At 31.8% G+C, this 20,047-nt stretch overlaps 2 protein-coding genes across 2 annotated transcripts in view; one reads left to right on the top strand and one right to left on the bottom strand.

Moving 5' to 3' along the window:
• Positions 1-432: 432 nt before the first annotated feature.
• On the bottom strand, positions 433-12,452 carry LOC107448286 (uncharacterized). Its single transcript, XM_021147959.3, has 4 exons — positions 12,131-12,452; positions 4,506-5,324; positions 2,029-2,259; positions 433-568 (listed from the first exon to the last, which is right to left on the bottom strand). Exons 2-4 carry the CDS (start codon positions 5,297-5,299, stop codon positions 442-444), a joined length of 1,152 nt encoding a protein of 383 aa, XP_021003618.3. The 5' UTR covers positions 5,300-5,324; positions 12,131-12,452; the 3' UTR covers positions 433-441.
• Positions 12,453-16,062: 3,610 nt separating this feature from the next.
• Positions 16,063-20,047, top strand: part of LOC107448310 (SWI/SNF-related, matrix-associated actin-dependent regulator of chromatin, subfamily a, containing DEAD/H box 1) — a 37,925-nt gene continuing 33,940 nt past the window's right edge. Inside the window, exons 1-3 of the mRNA XM_016063452.3 lie at positions 16,063-16,251; positions 17,386-17,531; positions 19,577-19,676. Coding sequence (XP_015918938.1) covers positions 17,411-17,531; positions 19,577-19,676 — 221 coding nt within the window. The 5' untranslated portion in view covers positions 16,063-16,251; positions 17,386-17,410. The remainder of the gene's footprint in view (positions 16,252-17,385; positions 17,532-19,576; positions 19,677-20,047) is intronic.

The following is a 20,047-nucleotide window of genomic DNA, read 5'->3' as shown; positions in this document are numbered from 1 at the left end:
ATTATAACATACATAAACAAATAATAAATCTAAGTTAAGTAAAAGTAGACGAAAAAGAATTAAACTTCAACTAATTTGATGTGCGATATTTAATTAACTTATCGTTAATTAGCATTCTAATTTATGTCAAGAAACTTAGCTCAACTTTAATACGCCATTTTGCTCATAAAGATTAGCTGGAGCTGACGTCATAGGTCACATGTGTGGGTATGGGAGGTCTTCTTCTTGAAGTGCAAGTTCCCAGCTGGGAGAACAAAGCAAAAGGAAATTGTTTTGTTCTCAATACAACTCTCAAACCTTTTATAACCTAAAGAAAAGAAATGTTTTTGAGGGAAAATAGACAATTTATGAAAAAACAAACAATTCTCAAAACCAATTTAAAATGGTTTGTAAATATTGAATTGCATGTAAATAATTCCAAAAACGAACAAAAGTGAATATTTATGCTTTAATATTTTCTAAGATAAGTCTTTTTCTTTCTCGAATGAAGGGGATAATTTTCTCATTTCTCAAATACACGTTATTTCTTCGGGCCTCTTCATGAAAACGCTCATCCTTCATTTCATACCTATAAAACAAATAAATAACAATCGCTGTAACGCATAATCATGTTAAACAATGTTGCATGTAAACATGCTATGCATGGTAGACAATAAAAATCACTATACAAAATATATATTTAAATTCCTAGTTTTCTTTTTTCTTCATTTTTTTTTGTAGGAGTGTGCATTGGATATGCTTAGAATACCTTTGAAACCCGTTATATTCCAAATCATTGCAGATGAAACACCGATGTTTCAAATCTGATAAACGAATTAAAAGTTCAGTAAGAAAATGGAAGGAGATAGAAAGGCACATGAGTTCTGCTAAGGAAACTAGTTTATAGTCATTTTTGGGGTGAAATACTTTTTTTAAAAGATTTTCTATAGTTTTTTGAAAACTTGCTAAGACATTATTCAACTATGCAGAGAGGGAAAGGAGTTTAAAATATTTTATCGTGGAAAATGTTTGATTAAATATATTTTTCCTTTCAATTCCTAACATTACAGGCACCAAAATAAATAAATAAATAGTAAAAGTTTATTTATAATCAGTAGTTTAATTGGATGAAAATATGCCTGTGCAATTATACAGACTATAATGTTATCCCTCAATCTTGGCTTTTTATTTTGAAAAAGATGCTTATCAAAACATTATTATCAATGAAATAATAAACTTTTGCATTACATTCAAATGTAACCAGAAAATTGTATTTTTGAAAGGTATGTTTATGCCAATGTTTAACAAAATAGGAATAGCAAATTCAAAATTGCTGTTTTCTGATAGGAGGAGATTTTTTTGGAGATAATGTATCCATCAAATTTGAGAGTATGGACAATAATGTTGCAGTGCTGAAAACTGTTTTTTGCCGGAACGAAAATCACCGCATTTTGGAGAGGAAATCTAGAGCAATCAGGAATTTTTTTTGATGAATAATTATCAAATCATCTGAAGTTATCAAGTTTTTTTTTTATTTAGTTGCTTTTATTTAGCTTTGTTTTATTGCAACCCCTTTTATTTTTCTCTCTATTTACCGAAAAAGCATTTTAAATATTTTCATTTTCATATTTATTTCTGATTTTTCTTTTTAAAAAAAATTCACTTTATACGCAGGAGTTTACCGAAATATTAATGGAATTTGTGCATCAAACTGCTTCAATCAATTTTAAGAATTTCCACATTGAGCTATAGTTTTCTTCTTTATTAACCATATTCATAGAAACGGGATAAAGGAATGAAAGATGATCGCAATTTAAAATTAGGAATGTTGTTAGTGGCTAATTTCGCCAATTATCAAATGTCTCAATATGGCACAGTTGTTTTTCAACTAAGCATATTAGCAAAGCTATAATATGAGCAGATAATACTAAAATTATTTGTTTATAAATAGAGTCAATATTTTAAATTGAAAATTAGAGTTCCCAAAAAAGGTTCCACCTCACTAAAAAGTTTTGGAACTGTATTTAAACATAGGAAGGCAAAACTTACCACTTATAGGTAGGTGATCTGAGCCTCTCAATTTCCTGAAGTTGCCTTTTTTTCAGCAGCAGCTTTTCTTCTATCTTTAATTTTTCTTTCCGCAATCTGGCTAACTCGACCATGTAGGGAGACGGCGGCAAATGATCAAAGCTTAGCTCTTTCACCGGCCTCAAAGCGTCTTCAGAAACAGGTGAAACAAAATGCAATTTACTGGGATACTTTAAGTCGTAAGTTCTTGGTCTAGAAAACAAAAGGTTGCACTTTCATTTGGAACGGACAGTAGATAAAATTAATTCCAACTCATAGCAAGTTCAGTGCACAGGCACGCTCATAAAATTATCCCACTTCAAATTAGTGGAATAAGGAAAGAATTCTTACAACATTAAAAAAATGTATTTCCACTGACATTGAAACTTCAAACCAACTAGCGTCCCGCAGTGGACTGATCGTTAGGACACGCTTCCCAGCAGATCACCGAAGTCAAGCATCACTGGCAGTGTGCGGGTGGGTGACCACTTGGATCAGTCTGCGTAGGGACCGAGGGTGTGCGGTATGGGTCCTCGTTAAACTGTTCTACCGTAAAGTGCTCGACTTCACACGCAGGTCGTCGGGGTACCGAAGCAGGGGAGCCATCCCCTCCGCAGAGGATCAAAATTGTGATGGCATGTCTTCGGATCATCCTCAGGGATGTTTCCCAGACCGTCGCCGATAACCCATTGTGCAGCTCTAGTGCGACGTAAATGAACAACAACAACAACAATCAAACCAACTAGCGAAAATTATAACTTAGCTTATTTTTGTTAAAAACTTTGAAAATGCATCTATTAAATGCCGTGATTTAAAAACAGATAAGCCACGTCTATAAGATACGATTAATATATAACGATCACCAGTCCCGCATAAAACATTTTATTAAGCAACAGTGCTAATTTCGTTTGCAAAAGTTAGTTATCTACCAGAGTTTTACTAATCTATTTCTAAATTCACTGAAACACCGTCTGACGTCATAACAAAAAATGTGAATATTTTTTTTCATATATAAACCAAGTCACCATGCTGAACACTCCTTATGGACTCACTATTTTGCTGTTACAACTTTACAAAAAACTGTTAAATAATCCGTGATTGACTGCGAAACATAATTTAACGAAAAGAAACAACACAAGAAACGTTTTCCTCATAGTAGGAGTCCCGCAGTGGACTGGTCGTTAAGACACGGTTCCCAGCAGATCACCGAAGTCAAGCATCACTGGCTGCGGTCAGTGTGCGGGTGGGTGACCACTTGGATCAGTCTGCGTAGGGACCGAGGGTGTGCGGTATTGGTCCTCGTTAAACTGTGCTACCGTAAAGTGCTCGACTTCGCGCGCAGGTCGTCGGGCTACCGAAGCGGGGGAGCCATCCCCTCCGCAGAGGATCAAAATTGTGATGGCATGTCTTCGGATCATCCTCAGGTATGTTTCCCAGACCGTCACCAATAGCCCATTGTGCAGCTCTAGTACGACGTAAATGAACAACAACAACTCATAGGAGAAGCGATAAGATATCTTTATCTTGTTTAATTATTCGAATGTATTATTTTTAAATTAATATTAACTGCACCGTACATCTAAGAATAATATTGCTTTACCAAATAATTTGTGAAGTAACTAATTTTTAAAATCACTGATGTTTAAGCATGGTATTTTTATCGAGTTTATTCATGCTATTCTGTGCCAAATAAACATTATTTTTTTTGATAAAGAAGTTTTATATATTTATATAAGTTGAAAAAGTTCATTATTACTTTACACAACTCTGTTGATAGGAGAAAAAAGATCAAACGAACAAAAACTCGATACTGTTTATATGATTTTTGAAAAAGAGAGTAAGCGAAGTTTGAGAGAAATTTCGCCAAATGTTAGTAACCACTTCCGATATCGTACTATATCGTAACCGCAATCTGGACAATTTTTAAGCCTATTGTAAATTTTTAACTACATTAGATACAGGATTGCTACATTAGATACTAACTAGATACCTGTTTTTATTCTATTTTATAACTGTCGCTGAACAGCCGAATTAATCTTTTGGTTTTCGATTACTAAGTATCGACATCGCAATCTTGTAATTTTGTACCCAATCCAGAAGACAAGGGAACTCCTAGATTACGTATTGGAAGAGAATTTGTCTTTGTAGAGGACTTTTCCATGAGACAAAACTGCATTTGCGTTATATGGAAAGGAAACCACGAAACCCTCCCACGGTTAGCCTGACGGCAAAGAGACTCTACCCCATGGTCACTGATGATATTTTAAGTGAGTAGGTGCTAGCTGGATGCTCAATTCGTATCAACCAGCCATCATCAAGATTTGAATTCGGTTCACCTCTTGCGAAGGCGAATGCTCTTTCCCATGAGCCATCACGGCTTCATCAGCTGTAAATCTCTAACTACATTAGATAACTATTTTAATGATATCCAGAAGAAGAAAAAACTGCATTTAACAAACCTATGAGCTGAGGCATCTCGCTTGCTTCTGGCTGTTGGTGGAACTACCGGGCATTCATCTTTAATATATTCATCAAAAGGAATGTTCTTATAGTTGCCACACAAGTACTCTTCCTCGGGTACCATTTCCTTGAAGCTAAAGCAAAATTCATTAGCAATGGAAGGTAACGATAAATTGATGATCGAGTTTTCCCGCATACGATTTTTATTACGTTTGTGAAATTTACGATAACTGGGTGATTTCTCCGTCACGGCATTCTTATTGATGCAACCAGTACAGAAACTTTTTGTCAGTACTGAAGAAGATTTACGGTTGTTAAGCTCAGCTGCGGGTAAGAGGAATTTCATGTTTTTCTGAGGATAATTCACTTTTGGAAGCTGCATTTCTAATCTCTTGAGAGGCTTTCTAGTTCCAGAACTAAGATCGTTTTCGATACGATCTCCCAACTGGCTATTGTTGTCAGAATTCGAAGAATCCTCGCTCAGGGAAGTAGATCCGGAAATCAGGGGGTGCGTGTCGTCCAGGTGCTTCTCGAATTTCTGTCGCAAGTCGAAGTCAAAGTCGAGTGTTGCATCTTTGACGGCTTCGATTCTTGTGAAATGAAGATCGGGCAGCAAGTATCCCAGAGTAACTGGACAGTATTTTCTTATGCAGTATTCTTCTTCGGAAGGAAAGAAGGAAAGAGTTTCCGGAGAAGGCGGATGAGAAGTGACGAAGTTCTGTTCCAAATTGTTTCTCAGGTGATTGGGTCTTAGGAACCACGCTGGCGAAGACTTTAAGAGATTGTTGGTCATGGTGAAATCCAATTATATTATGTCACTGAAATATAAGAAGGAAAAAAAGGAGTTTTGTTAGATTTAAATGGTATAAAGAAAATTTAAAAATGAAGAGTGATCGATAGTGATATTATAATCGATAAGATGTAGGAGAAAGGGAACCACCTATAGACACTTGCAATATTCCCCCTTATAACCTCATGAGTGTCAAGAGAAAAAAAATGGGTTCACTATAATCTTTGTTGTTGTTGTAGTTCTTTTACGTCGTACTAGAGCAATGGAATGGCATTCCGGTAGATATAGCCTTTATTGAGGTCTCCCCTCTACCAAAAGTAGCTTAAATTTCGAGATTTAAGGGTCACCTAGGCCTTAGTAACAGTCTTACTTTGATTACATCGCACTAGAGCCCCACAGTGGGCTCTTGGCAATGGTCTGCGCGACGGTCTGGGTCCTGAGGATGATCCGAAGACATGTCATCACAATTTTGATCCTCTGCAGAGGGGATGGCACCCACGCTTCAGTAGCCCGACGAACTTCACGCGAAATCGAGCAATTTACGTTAGAACAGTTTAACGAGGACCAATACCACTCACCACCCTACTGATTAAAGTGGTCTCCCACCCGCACTCTGACAGCAGCCAGTGATGCTTGACTTTGGTGATCTACTGGGAACCGTGTCTTAACGATCAGTCCATTGCGGGACTCATTATAATCTCAGAACGGCCTCAGTCTGTAAAAATTTGAAGAAAGGTGACAAACATTCATTGAGGCTGTTGAATGCCTTAAGTAACTAGAGCAAAGAATATAGCAAGGAGAAGTCCAGATCCTAGAATACGTAACTTACGCGGGGAGCTACAACAACTTACAGGGTGAGCCCACATACTCAGATTTGACAGAGCATCATGTGTTCTAAGAACCAGTGCATGCGCATAAGAAGCTGAGTAACTGTTAGGAGATGCGCCACCTGTGAAGCGGTTATTTGACAACTCTACATGTATGGTTGGGTACGCTACCACTCGCAACGCCATTTTATTCTTTCTTTCTTCGTCAAAATGTGTTAGCAGATTTAATCAACATGAATGATATTCAAGTATTCTCAAAGGAATATCTTTATTAACAGTACAGTACCATTTATTAATAGGGTACAATGCTTAACAAACCAATAATAAATAAAGGGAAAAAACTTTTATTTTTCTCTTCAATCCCTGTAGTGGTTAGGAGGTGAGGAGGGTGGAAACCAGTTACAAGAACTTCTGTTGTTTGCCCTAAATGGTGTTTTTTCCCCTTTATACATAGATACTACAACAAACCTTGGAGGACTGGTTTACATTGTGCCTACGGAAGCTAGCCTTCTACCCCTACGCATATATTCTATGACTAGAAGGCTTTATCCCCTGTTCACTCCACTCGCCAACCCCCATATGGTAGCTTCTTATTCATCGTTGTTTAGTTTTTTTTTCTGATAAAGGTATATATACAAAAGATCGTGTAGTTTATATAACGTAAACTTAGTATAATTTTATGTAGGAAAATTTTGTTAATATGTTAATCGTAATGAAATAAACTTATATCTGAATTTGAAAAGTAATCTATCGTTTTTGGAAATGAATATACATGAACTTTGGACCAGGCAGCACAGTAACAAATAATATATGAAGAATAATTTCACTATTTTGGAGGGAGGGAAAAATTTATATGCTGCTTATTAGACGCTTGAGATATTGCTTTTTCCAATACAATTCTAAAAAGAAGCCAATAGTCGTTGTAACAGTAGTTTAGAAGTTATGAGGTTTTTATGTACAAATAGTATAATTTCGGATGCAAACTTTCACATCGCTCTCCAGCCTTCAGCAAACGTCCAAGCAAATGAGGTATTATTTCGAATGTCTTTTTTTCTTACTTAATGGAATGAGACAACACACGAGATAATATTTCTAAAGTGGAAATGTTTGTATTATGTAAAAAGTAATATTTTTAAATTGTATCTTTCTGCAAAGAGAACCTTTAACGATTCTCCCTGAAGATTCTAGTTTAGTGCATTCAATTCAGCATAAAAAATTATAATAAAATTCTATTTACTAAACTGCAATGTAAAAAGTGTCCAAAAGTAAAATTGTTTTACTTCTATTGTTTAAAAGCAGAATTGTACCTATTGGCGTATCTAAAATAGCGATCTAAACAAGCTAGACATTGCTTTCTGCGTATTTTTTTTTAATGTTAAGTTGAGTGAAACTAAAATCAATGAATTGAGTGAAACTAAAATTTTGAATCGAGTCAATGGGACGAGTCAGTTTAAAGTTTGCAAATAGTGTATGAAACGCAAAACATGTGACATATTATTCTTGAGTCTGCCCGATTCAGAGAGTATATATACACTACCGGTCAAAAGTTTGCGAAAATTTTTAAATCTGCAAAGAAAAGGCCTAAATTCAAATGTTCATAGAACTGCAAAAAATCATTCAAATGGCATGAAAATTTGATATGTTCTGAAGTGAACCCTCTACTGTTAGTTACATATGATCAAATTGCAATACTTTGTTTTTTGCGAACTGAATCCAGCTTTTCATCACGGATTGTTTTTATGGTGAAAAAAGTTGTTAAGTTTGAACACTTGCCAAACTTGCAAAAAATATTTTTNCTTCACGCGAAATCGAGCAATTTACGTTAGAACAGTTTAACGAGGACCAATACCACTCACCACCCTACTGATTAAAGTGGTCTCCCACCCGCACTCTGACAGCAGCCAGTGATGCTTGACTTTGGTGATCTACTGGGAACCGTGTCTTAACGATCAGTCCATTGCGGGACTCATTATAATCTCAGAACGGCCTCAGTCTGTAAAAATTTGAAGAAAGGTGACAAACATTCATTGAGGCCGTTGAATGCTTTAAGTAACTAGAGCAAAGAATATAGCAAGGAGAAGTCCAGATCCTAGAATACGTAACTTACGCAGGGAGCTACGACAACTTACAGGGTGAGCCCACATACTCAGATTTGACAGAGCATCATGTGTTCCAAGAACCAGTGCATGCGCATACGAAGCTGAGTAACTGTTAGGAAATGCGCCACCTGTGAAGCGGTTATTTGACAACTCTACATGTATGGTTGGGTATGCTACCACTCGCACCACCATTTTATTCTTTCCTTCTTTGTCAAAATGTGTTAGCAGATTTAATCAGCATGAATGATATTCAAGTATTCTCAAAAGAATATCTTTATTAACAGTACAGTACCGTTTATTAATAGGGCAAAATGCGGAACAAACCAATAATAACTAAAAAGAAAAAACTTTTATTTTCTCTTCAATCCCTGTAGTGGTTAGGAGGAGAGGAGGGTGGAAGCCAGCTGCAAGAACTTCTGTTGTTTGAACCTAAATGGTGTTTTTCCCCTTTATACATAGAAACCACAATAAACATTGGAGGACTGGTTTACATTATGCCTATGGAAGCCAGCCTTCTACCCCTATGTATATATTCATTGACTAGAAGGTTCTACATATGGTAGCTTCTCATTCATCGTTATTTATTTATTTTTTCTCATAAATGTCGATAAGCAAAAGATCGTTTAGTTTATACAATGTAAACTTATTATACTTTTATGTTGGTTCGTTTTGTTAATATGTTAATCGTAATGAAATAAACGTATACCTAAGTTTGAAAAATAATCTATCGTTTTTGTAAAATAACATACATAAACTTTGGAATAGGCAACACAGTAGCAAGTAATGCATGAAAAGTAATTTAACTATCTTGGCGGGTAGGAGAAAATTATATGCTGCTAATTAGACTCGTGAGATATTGCTTTTTTCGATGTAGTTTTAGAAAGAGGCTAATAGTACTATCATCGTACTAGCAATCACGTTTATATTTAGTACTTTACTTAGGGACCCCTCTCCCTTCTAGCTTATACTCCCCAACCGCCGATACTGTTCACATTTCCTCTAGGATTGTTTTGCAATTCAGATTCGCTTCGTTTGCTCATTGAATACTTGTGCATTGTATAACTTAGTGTGCAGGTTGGTATTTTTTTAAAAAAAATTAAGTTCTAAAAGTATGCAACATTTACATCCCGTGAAATCTTTAATTTTTAAACATTTCATTCAATTTACGTTAAGGTTACTGTGCATGACCAAAATTGGTGGTTGGTTGACTTCCATTAGTGAGTTTTGACAATCACATAGTCGCTTTGGTATATGTCCGAAATATACACTAGGTCTAGTTAAGCGCCACTGCCCAGTACTCCGAACACTGATGTTTCTCCTAATTTATCCTCAGTAGATATTAAAACATCGAATAAATATAATAATATCAATGAATAAATTAATATCAAATCGGATACAACAAACATTTCAGACATTCACCAAAGCGACTACGTGATTGACATCCGCCGGTGAAATTTGACATTCTCTTGATTTCGGTCAATCACGATAATACATACATAATGCTTATTCCAATGCCATTTGGAAATGACATTTAAAACGAATAATTCATAGAATTTTCTTGCATACGCAATTATGAATTTCAGTGCTTGTAGACACTACAGCTTAAGGTCATTTATTCTAACCTAAAACTCGTGAAATATTAAAGGNGATATATGGGTGATTCTTTGGAAACATGACAATTCGGACCAAAAAATTTCTTCAAATTTAAATTCTTCAAAATAATCTAAATTTATTTTGTATACTTATTTAGTTACATTTATTAATATCTTACAGACAGCAGTGTAGTTTATTGAAATTTGCTCAAGAAAAAAATAAAGGAAAAACTTAAGCCTTTATGTTAGATAGATGGACCATAAATTGCTTAAATTAATTCTTTTTATCCATTGTAGAAAGAATCAAAAATGTTTTTGTTGCTGATATGTACACAGAATAAAATTGTGTAATAATCAATCATTAAATATATAAATAACTTTGATTACATTCAATCATATTACAATCATACATAAACTTGGTATTAGGTTAATATTTGCTTTCCCTCCTTACAGTATACCTTTTATAAATTAAGATTTTACATGTATTTTTATACTGTCATAGCATTAGCAATCATATTTGTATGTTGTACTTATACTAAGGGGACCTATTCCCTGCTCGCTTTTGCTCCGCAACCGTCGATACTGTTCACAGTTCCTCTAGGATTGTTTTGCAATTCGAATTCGCTTCGTTTGCTCATTGAATACTTGTCCATTGTATAACTTTGTGTGAGGATGGTATTTTTTTTCTAAATGAAGTTCTAAAAGTATGCAAAAATTTACATTCTGTGAAATCTTTAATTTTTAAACATTTCATTCAATTTACGTAAAGGTTACTGTGAATGACCGAAATTGGTAGTTGCTTGACTTCCATTAGTGAATCTTGACAATCACATAGTCGCTTTGGTATATGTCCGAAATATACACTAGGTCTAGTTAAGCGCCACTGCCCAGTACTCCGAACACTGATGTTTTTCCTAATTTATCCTCAGTAGATATTAAAACATCGAATAAATATAGTAATATCAACGAATAAATTAATATCAAATCGGATACAACAAACATTTCAGACATTCACCAAAGCAACTATGTGATTGACATTCGCCGGTGAAATTTGACATTCTCTTGATTTCGGTCAATCACGATAATACATACATAATGCTTATTCCAATGCCATTTGGAAATGACATTTAAAACGAATAATTCATAGAATTTTCTTGCATACGCAATTATGAATTTCAGTGCTTGTAGACACTACAGCTTAAGGTCATTTATTCTAACCTAAAACTCGTGAAATATTAAAGGAAAAAAAGGCTCAGAAAAAAAAGTTTAGAAAATGAAGGTAAGAAATGGGTGGTAACTACGTTTTGGCAATGAGATTCGCTTTTAGAATTAGAAACACTAATAAGTTTCCACTTCCGCTTTTTTTTTCAAGGTATTTGTATAATCAAAGAATATTTTGCATAATCAAAGAATATTTGGTATAATCAAAGAATATTTTGTAAAATTAAGGGATATTTTGTATAATCAAAGAATATTTTGCATAATCAAAGAATATTTTGTATAATCAAGGAATATTTTGTATAATTAAGGAATATTTTGTATAATCAAAGAACATTTTGATCGAAAATTCGTGTATATTGTTTTAAAATAAATAGATGAATTTCGATTATGGGAGATAAAATGTGTTCTTTTTCTTTTTAAAAAAAGCATTAAATACTACTAAATGAAGTTATTATTTAAATTGAAAATGATTTGGGTGTGCTTAAGAAGCCAATCTCGACATTTACGTTATTTTCCATAATCTTACTAATGCTTATTGATTTTTTACTGCAGTAACATAACTAGAAAAATTTACAGAATCCAAATTTTTTTTTCTTTTAATCGTAAAAATATAAACATATTTCATTAGACCTAAGCAAACTATTTAAATTTGCAGACTGTTGCTAACATGCAAACTACATTGCAAGCAAAACCTACGCTTAGTAGACGAGGAATACATACTCTAGTGGAATTTTGAAGTTTAACAGAAACCTATTTTTATTTCATTGGCATGAAATTTCTATAATTTTAATTACCAAAATATATAGGTCACAAAATGTTCTTACATCTAACAAAATATATCGATAAAAATTACGCAGGTATATCGGACAAATTATATCTAAACCAAACGATTTATTTAAAAGCAATACAAAATTTTTTAATGTTTTTTTTGCCATTGCTATGGCTTATTTTAAACAATTTTACTATATCCCTCATACCTCACGGAGGTTTTCTTATATTTTTCAACTATTCTTATTGCACAGGTTGCTTATTATTTAATAATTTAACTATTTCTAATATCTACTATATTGTAGAAACATAAGTAATAAGACTCACTTGTGGATTTCGGTATTATTTAATCTGCTTACTTTGAGTTGGAAAATATCAAAATAATCATTCTAAATTTGAAGCATGGTTCGAAGGCACGGTGAGCAGCATTTGAACCCTGTGTTTTTAAAGGAGCAGTGCCGTAACTGTCAAAAACCGTATGCATGAAGCTTTGTGTTCAGAGAGACGTCGTCTAGCAACGGACATATCCTTCGAGGTCTCTAGAAAAACTTAGCTTGTTCTTATTATTTCCAATTCATTGTAATCACGAATATTAGATGTTCTAACAATATTTCCAAGGAGACTAAAATGATCCAATTCATGAAATAGGGATTAATACATGTTCCATAATGTGTAAATTGTTCGAATCGTTTGCTGCCTGCTGTAACCTTTTTTTTTTTTTTTTAAGAATACATCGAAAGAAGACAAGTGTACTGTAGTTGAAAATTATATGTAACGCCTCTCTCTGTTTTCATAGCAAAATGCTCAAATGTTTTATTATAAAAAACGTAAACTACATACGTAACATACGTTTTCATGTATTAATTCCTATAATAAAAATTCAAAAAGATATACATTTTACTTAAAATCTATAAAAATATTGGTATTTTTAAACTTAATATTAAATGCTTAATGATTTCTACAGTTTCATAAGAATGCTATTAATTGCTGCAGAAGTTATTATTAAGATAACTAGCTTACAAATCCCCTGTAGCAGAATTTAAGGAATGAATCTGCTGCAATATATTTATAAATTCGAATTTTTCTGCATATCATCTCAGTCAAATAAAGATTATTATTGTAAAAATTAAACTTAAATCTTATAAGTGCAAAATAATAGCAATTAATAGCAAAAAATAATAATAACGAAAAAATAGTTATAAATAACAATTTCATAAAATTGCTATTAATTACTTTAGAAATACACTGAACAATATACTTAAACATGAGAGCGACGAGTTTGTCGATAATTATTTATTATATATGTTATAGACGAGTTGGCTGGGACGCCTAAGCCTAGGATGNTTTTTTTTTTTTTTTTTTTTTTTTTTTTTTTTTTTTTTTTTAATGTTTTCTACATATACGCGAAGGACTATGTTAATCTAAAATGTGTTCGTTCGCGTGACAATGAGGTGTCCCGCGTTCGAATCCCAGCGATGGCTGGTCATTACGAATTTCGTTCCCGGCTCGCACTAACCACAGTGCTGACGTAAAATATTATCAGAGGTAGACGGACCATGATTAGATTCTCCTTGCCGTCAGGCTAACATTGGAGGTTTTCGTTGTTTTCCTCTGCACGCAACACAAAAGCAGCTTAGTTCCCTCAAAAAATCTTCCACGAAGGCATATTTCTCCCAATACTTTATCCAGGACTTCGCTTACCATCTGGATTGGGTTCAAAATTATAAGACTAGGGAGTTGAACATTGATAAACTCAAATTCGGAATTCGGGTCGGTTGTTCAACAACGGTAATAATAAAATCTATAATTCTGTAACTCGGCTTAATTATTAAATTTAAATTATTTATTAAAATTATTTATAATTAACTTATAACTAAACACGGGGCCAAACCGCAAAATTATTGACAATAATTTGTGGGGCACAAGGTGGCTTAATTAGAATTTAAATAGCTCATATTCTAAATAAATTGCCTTATTATCAAGTGTCACTGCCTGGTATACCTTATGATGATGTTTTTTTAAAAGATAAGTGTCACCGCGGTATGCATTTATCTAAAAAACAAGACACTAATGATTTTTTTTTCTTAAAAAAAAGAAGGTTTAGTGTTTTAAAAATAAATAAATACCGTACACTGATGTAACATGGCCATGACATCGGAACATTATTCATATGATATTGCAAAAATTAAACTAACCTAATCTTTTATAATTTTTACTTTGTTTAGTTCTGCATGAATAATTTCTATATAATTCTTAAGTTCAAACATTAAATTTTAAAATTTACATTGAAGTAATATATTGAACACTATTTTGATAAAAATTTGCAGAAAAAAAAAGAAAAAAAATATGTGTTTTTTTTTTTTTTTTNTTTTTTTTTTTTTTTTTTTTTTTTTTTTTTTTTTTTGAATCATTGCAATTTCTTATCTCATAATGTTATTTTACTCAATTCTAAATTATTTATTAAATTTCAGAAAATTTATAAAAAGCAAACAAATGATTAAAATAACTTTTTTTATTTTTTAACTTTTGAGTAACAGGAAGACGTCGAAAATTTGTTTTTCATGGTTTCCTATTCCAGGTAGTCCCGCAGTGGACTGATCGTTAAGACAGGTTCCCAGCAGATCACCGAAGTAAAGCATCACCGGCTGCGGTCAGTGTGCGGGTGGGTGACCACTTGGATCAGTCTGCGTAGGGACCGAGGGAGCGCGGTATTGGTTCTCGTTAAACTGCTTGTGTTCATACGATAGATTAATGAAGAAATTTACATAAAACAGACGGATTTTACACTATACTGATATTTTGTTTAAAAAAAAGTTCATTAAAGAAGGTTCATTATCATTCGTTAGCATTTGAATAAAATTTAAACATTACCGTGTGTTTGTTTGACAGAACATAATAATTTTTAGCTCGCCAGATGGCAGCATACATAGAGGAGGAAAAAGTCAATAGAATTTATGCATAAATAAAATATGTATTTCAGAGTTAAAATATTATCCCTTAAATTTAAAATATGCAAGAACTTATTATTTTTGTATTTCTTGGCCAAACTTTATTTAAAAAAATGAAGCCAATTAAATTTAAAAAAAATATTTATATAAATAAATTATTACTTAGGTAAATACATAATTATTTACATAAAAATAACTTTGCATTTTTTATTTATTTTTACGTTTCTTAAAAAAAGTAAAAAATATGTAAACATTTAGTATTGCATTGTTTTAAATTATACAAAGAATTGTCTTAAATTACGTGAAGGAGGAAAAAATGAAAGATGCTATTGAAATTCGTCAATTGTGAAGAAGACGGAATTCGGAATGGAAGAAATATAGAAGTTTCAGAAATATTAAAGTTTTTCAAATAAAAATATTTTAACTCATATCTGTCTTCTCGAGCAGTGAATAAGTTTATATGTGTTTTGCCTTGTTTTCCTCAAATAGCGATTCCTTTCTTATTCGGTAGTGTTTTCGTTTCCTTTTCTTATTGCTTAAAAACTAATTTTAGATGTTAATACAAATTAATTTGGAGGTAAGGATTAAAAATAAAACCAGTTATTGCGAAGCATCTTGAGCAAAAGCAATATGCTGTGAAAGGTAGGGCGGAGTTAAGTAAAAGCGCGAAACAGCGAGTTTGCAATTATTTTATGAATGCAGTTTCCACTTAAAATAAATAATGTCATCTGTTTAATTTTGACTCGACAGCCTGATAGCTTTAAAAGAGTAAAAACAACACTAAATTGAAGAGAATTGTTTCCAGAGGCAGTAGATTCAACGTAGAACCACGAAGCAATGAGTCATTTATTTGCAACAAATATGCATAGCATAAATTAAGCTTTTGATGTAATTTCTTTTAGGTTTTTACTGGTTTCTCTTTTATAAATAATTGAATAAAAATATTTCACATTCAGTGTGAGAGGAACATTTCAGTTAATGAAAGTGAAGGAAACTGAGAAACATCGCTAACATTTTGATTGCACGATGCGAAAAACGCGGATATGAAAGGTGATGCGATCGAGATCCTGATTGGCGAGTTTTTTACTAGATTTTGGACCATTATCAGAAAATGTAATTTTTTCATATGCGAATAAAAATTGGATAGATTTCGAAAACCGAATCGAATTCGGAAATTGTTTCATTTCGAAACTTTTTCCATCTCGGAAAATTATTTCATTGCAGTGAGAACCGTCCCTAAATTTCAATCTTTGTTCTCCGGTATGAGTATGCCATTGTTTACTTCTAGCTTACAACGACTCTATGGAAATAGAAATAGTATATATTTCGGAAAGCGGCAACGATATGATTTGTTCCGCTCAATTTTTTGCCTGGACAGATCTTGGAGTTGTGGAAAAATTTTATAAATTTGCAGTTTATGAAAACTATAATTAAAATGTGTTTCGAAATTTGATAATTTAGCGCAGTTTATAGTTTACAAATTTATTGTATTTTTAGAAAGTATGAGCATATGATTATTTTTTATTCATTTGTAAAATGGATTATTTTTTCGGTTCATGACTAATCGTAACTCTTTGAATGATTTGTTTATTAAAACCTGTCATTTTAATAATCGATTTATTAATAATTTATGAAAGAAAATGTCTTTCTATCTGTGCATAATCTTTAGTAGTTACTTATTTTTCTGCAGAAGTAGGAGGCTGCCGAATCTAATGTTTTGTGTCGTGTATTTACTAATTTAACTGTCTAATTCTCTTAAATGTGCTCTTTGATGTAATGTAATCAGTGACTATTTAATGTAATCAATCATTGTTTCATATAATCAGTGACTTCTTAAGAATAAATCTGAAGTGTCACTTGTTACCATTTCTATTTCAATAGTTCAAATTTTATTTTACTTACCAGAAATTCTGCTGTTATTGATGTAATAATTAATTAACTGTCGTTAGTCCCATTTGATAAAATTTTTTGTTTTCTTTAATTTAATGCAAATGACCTTGGTGAATCAGAATTAAAATTTTTCTTAGAGATAGATATTTCTTAAAGTAATAAGACATACGCGAAATAAAGGTTCTGATCTGAATAAAGCTAAAAATCGTAAAAACAGTGCCAAATATGCCACATTCTATAGTTTATATTCTATAATAAAGATGTTGCTATAGTGCCAGAATGACTCATGTGTTTCAACTCTGAGGATGGTTAAATTTTCATAGCAAAGTGATTGTCTTTTTCCAAATCTGTTGTCAAACTGATCCATAAAAAATTTCTTCCTATAATAGACCTATAGTATTTCACTTCCTGAAATTTTTTCAATTCTCAAATTATCTTATGAATAGATTTTTGTGTTAATGTTACTAATAATTATTTAGTTCTAAATTTTTTGTTTTTTTACTTCCTAATGCTGCTTTGTAGAATAATTTTTGTTCAATATTGGTAAATCCAATGTCTTTTCACGGCAATATATAGTTATGACTAAATAGAGATTTAAAGTATAAAAATGAAATGGGTTTTCTATATATCTCAACCTTAATTTGTTTGCAAAGTATTTGAACTTATTATGTTGTTAGTTAATGAATAAATTTAATTGTTTGTCATTGATTAGTTTTTATAATGTTTGTAATTTTATTATTATAGTGCATACTTGCTTTGTGGATACAAGATGCCTGGCAGCTGCGATGATGATCAAAATCCCTCTAGCTTGATTTCTAGTTTGCGAAGTTATAGATTGTCAAGACCTAAGTCATCTCAAGCTGATTCTTCCAGCTCTAATTCCAATAGTAGTGAGTACATGTTTAGTTTACAGAATGAAATTCATATTTTTTAAAAAATCATTTAGTACAGTCAACTTCGCTTAAAGGAATATCATCTGTTCCACCAACTCTATTCAATTAAGCAGGTTATTCAATTAAAAGGGGAGTGCTTTATTCAATCTTAAATTATACATTTTTAAGAAATATTACTTTTTAATGGTAATTAATGCATAGTGTAATTTTTTATTTTTCTACTTTATGATTAATTAGCAATTAATATTAAAACTGTCTGTGTTAGCATGATAAAATGCTAATGTTATTTAAAGTTCACTGGAGTAGGCAATGATTATTCTACTTAAAAGAAAGAAACACTGATCACTAGTGTGTTAGGTTTTTTGAACATTTTTTATCAAAACTAATAGTTCACACTGCAAGTCTTGACCTCAGAAGAAATCATTTTGTACCTTTTTTACATTCTAAAAGGGATGTGAGTGAAGTAAGTCAAAGAAGGGTAAAACCTCCTTTATTTGCTTCAATGTCTACCTGCTCACCTGGAAAGTCACGAATTTTGGTGGTATTGATCAAAATTTGTCATGACTTTAACTATTTTTTTTAAAAAAAATCATGCAAAGTCATTGATTTAAAGCTGAAAAATCTAATTTTTAAAACAGAACTCCCCCCCCCTCCAATTTCATGATGTTATATCCCAATATCTGAATTTGTAGGTAACAAAATCCCCACTCACGGTTTTATTTTATTAAAATATAAAATGTTTTTATCATGTTCTTTCAAAAAATGAAAGAAAAACATTACTAGAACAAATTATTTTTTAAGCTTCTGTGATTTCAGAACTGTTATCATTATTTATTTTTTTTATTTTATCAATTTAAAATTCTAGCTGAAGCAGGCCAGTCATTGTCGAATTTTTTTTATTCTGAAATCTGAAATGAGAACAGAAAAATTTGGAGTATTTCTTTCCTTTCCGATGAACAAGAAAAGTATCTTTGAAATATATAATTCTGCAAAAAAAAAAGGAAAAAAATTATTTGCTTTTGTATTTTTTTCAGCTGTTTTATTGCTTCAACTCTTTCCTTTACTCTGTTTTTTAAATTTGAAATCTATAAATATGAAGATGCAGAGTATAGCAGTCTTGGTTATGCCTATCATTTCAATTAATGTTATTGTATTAATATTTAAATTTATTAAATATTAAATTTTATTTTATCTTTTTTAAATTTATTGTTTTGTTTTTGTCAGAGAAAGTCTAATTTGTTCGTTAAGTCATGAAAAATTCTTGGAATTTGTCATGAATTTGAAAATCTAAAATGTAATAGGGACAAAGTTAAATTAGTCCCTATTAAAGTAATCACATATTGTATTCTTATTTTCTTAACTGAAAAATGGAAATTCCATTCTAACTGGTGAAACATAGCTTAATAATTTTTTCCTTCTCAGTACCTCTTCTTTATGCAATTAAGCGGAGACTAGAAACAACAAGTATTCGTTTAAACGAGGAAATGTAACATTAATTTATAACAATTTGGTTCCATTAAATTTTATTCGAACAAGCGGGTTATCCAATATGCAATTAAGTGGGGTCGACTGTACCTAACTTTTATTTATTAAATAAAAGGATTGGCAACATTTTACCAAGGTGGAAAAAACCATGATAACTTGCGTGGCAAAATTTAGTATTAAACACATATTTATTCATATTTAAAGGATAAGGTATTCACTTTTGTTATTTAATGACTTGTAGAGTTTCAAAAGTTATAAATGTTATAAAAGTTATTCTATTATATTATTCCTTTAATAAGTTAATATTATTCCTTTAATAAGTTAAAGCAAATTGTATATAAAGTGTCAAATATTTATTAATCTATGTAATTATTATGTGTACAGTGGTTACACAAATAGAATTTTTACCCTTTTACCAATGTTCTAGGTTTTGGACATTTTAAAGATAGTTAAGACAGTAAAACCCATGTGTCATGTCCAAAACCAGTTTAGGATGTCCAAAACCCCAAACCTGATTACTTAACATAGTTACAATGTAAGATTTTCTCTCTCTTTAGATTCTCAACCTACTAATATTAGGAGTTCTGTAGATGCCAGTTCAGACTTGACTCAAAACTTGTTGATATCTGATATTCAAACAAGCGATTCCAAACCTGGGTGAGCATTTTTTATTCATCTCAATAGCATTTCTATGCTTAAAATAACAAGTATTATAGGATTTACAACAAGTTAAAATTGTTTTACATATTGAAAAGTTAACTCTTATATCTTTTCTGTAAATAAATAGACTGACTAAAAATTAATCTCTAAATTATTGAACATTTTTTTCGAAACTATGTGCTCTAAATCAGAGATGGGCAGACTTTTTTGTCTTTATCGTAAAACTCAACCAGATGCAGAAAGTGATAACTGAATTTGCAGAAGAAAGAAAAAAAAGAGCCAAATATACCATATCATAAATCTTCATTTGAGTTTTTTTTTTTTTTTTTTTTTTTTTTTTTTTTTTTTTTTTTTTTTTTTTTTTTTTT

This window comes from Parasteatoda tepidariorum, chromosome 4 (genome assembly GCF_043381705.1).
Source record: "Parasteatoda tepidariorum isolate YZ-2023 chromosome 4, CAS_Ptep_4.0, whole genome shotgun sequence".
Classification (NCBI taxonomy): Eukaryota; Metazoa; Arthropoda; class Arachnida; order Araneae; family Theridiidae; genus Parasteatoda; species Parasteatoda tepidariorum.
Note: the sequence above shows the minus strand (reverse complement) of the source record. Positions and strands in the feature narration are given on the sequence as shown.

Excerpts from the sequence above, each read along its gene's own strand:
- LOC107448286 (XM_021147959.3), bottom strand. The coding sequence starts at position 5,299 with ATGACCAACAATCTCTTAAAGTCTTCGCCAGCGTGGTTCCTAAGACCC. Across the intron at positions 2,260-4,505 it reads CGAGATGCCTCAGCTCATAG|ACCAAGAACTTACGACTTAA; the intron begins GTTTGTTAAATG and ends TTTGTTTTCTAG. Across the intron at positions 569-2,028 it reads AGATCACCTACCTATAAGTG|GTATGAAATGAAGGATGAGC; the intron begins GTAAGTTTTGCC and ends TTTGTTTTATAG.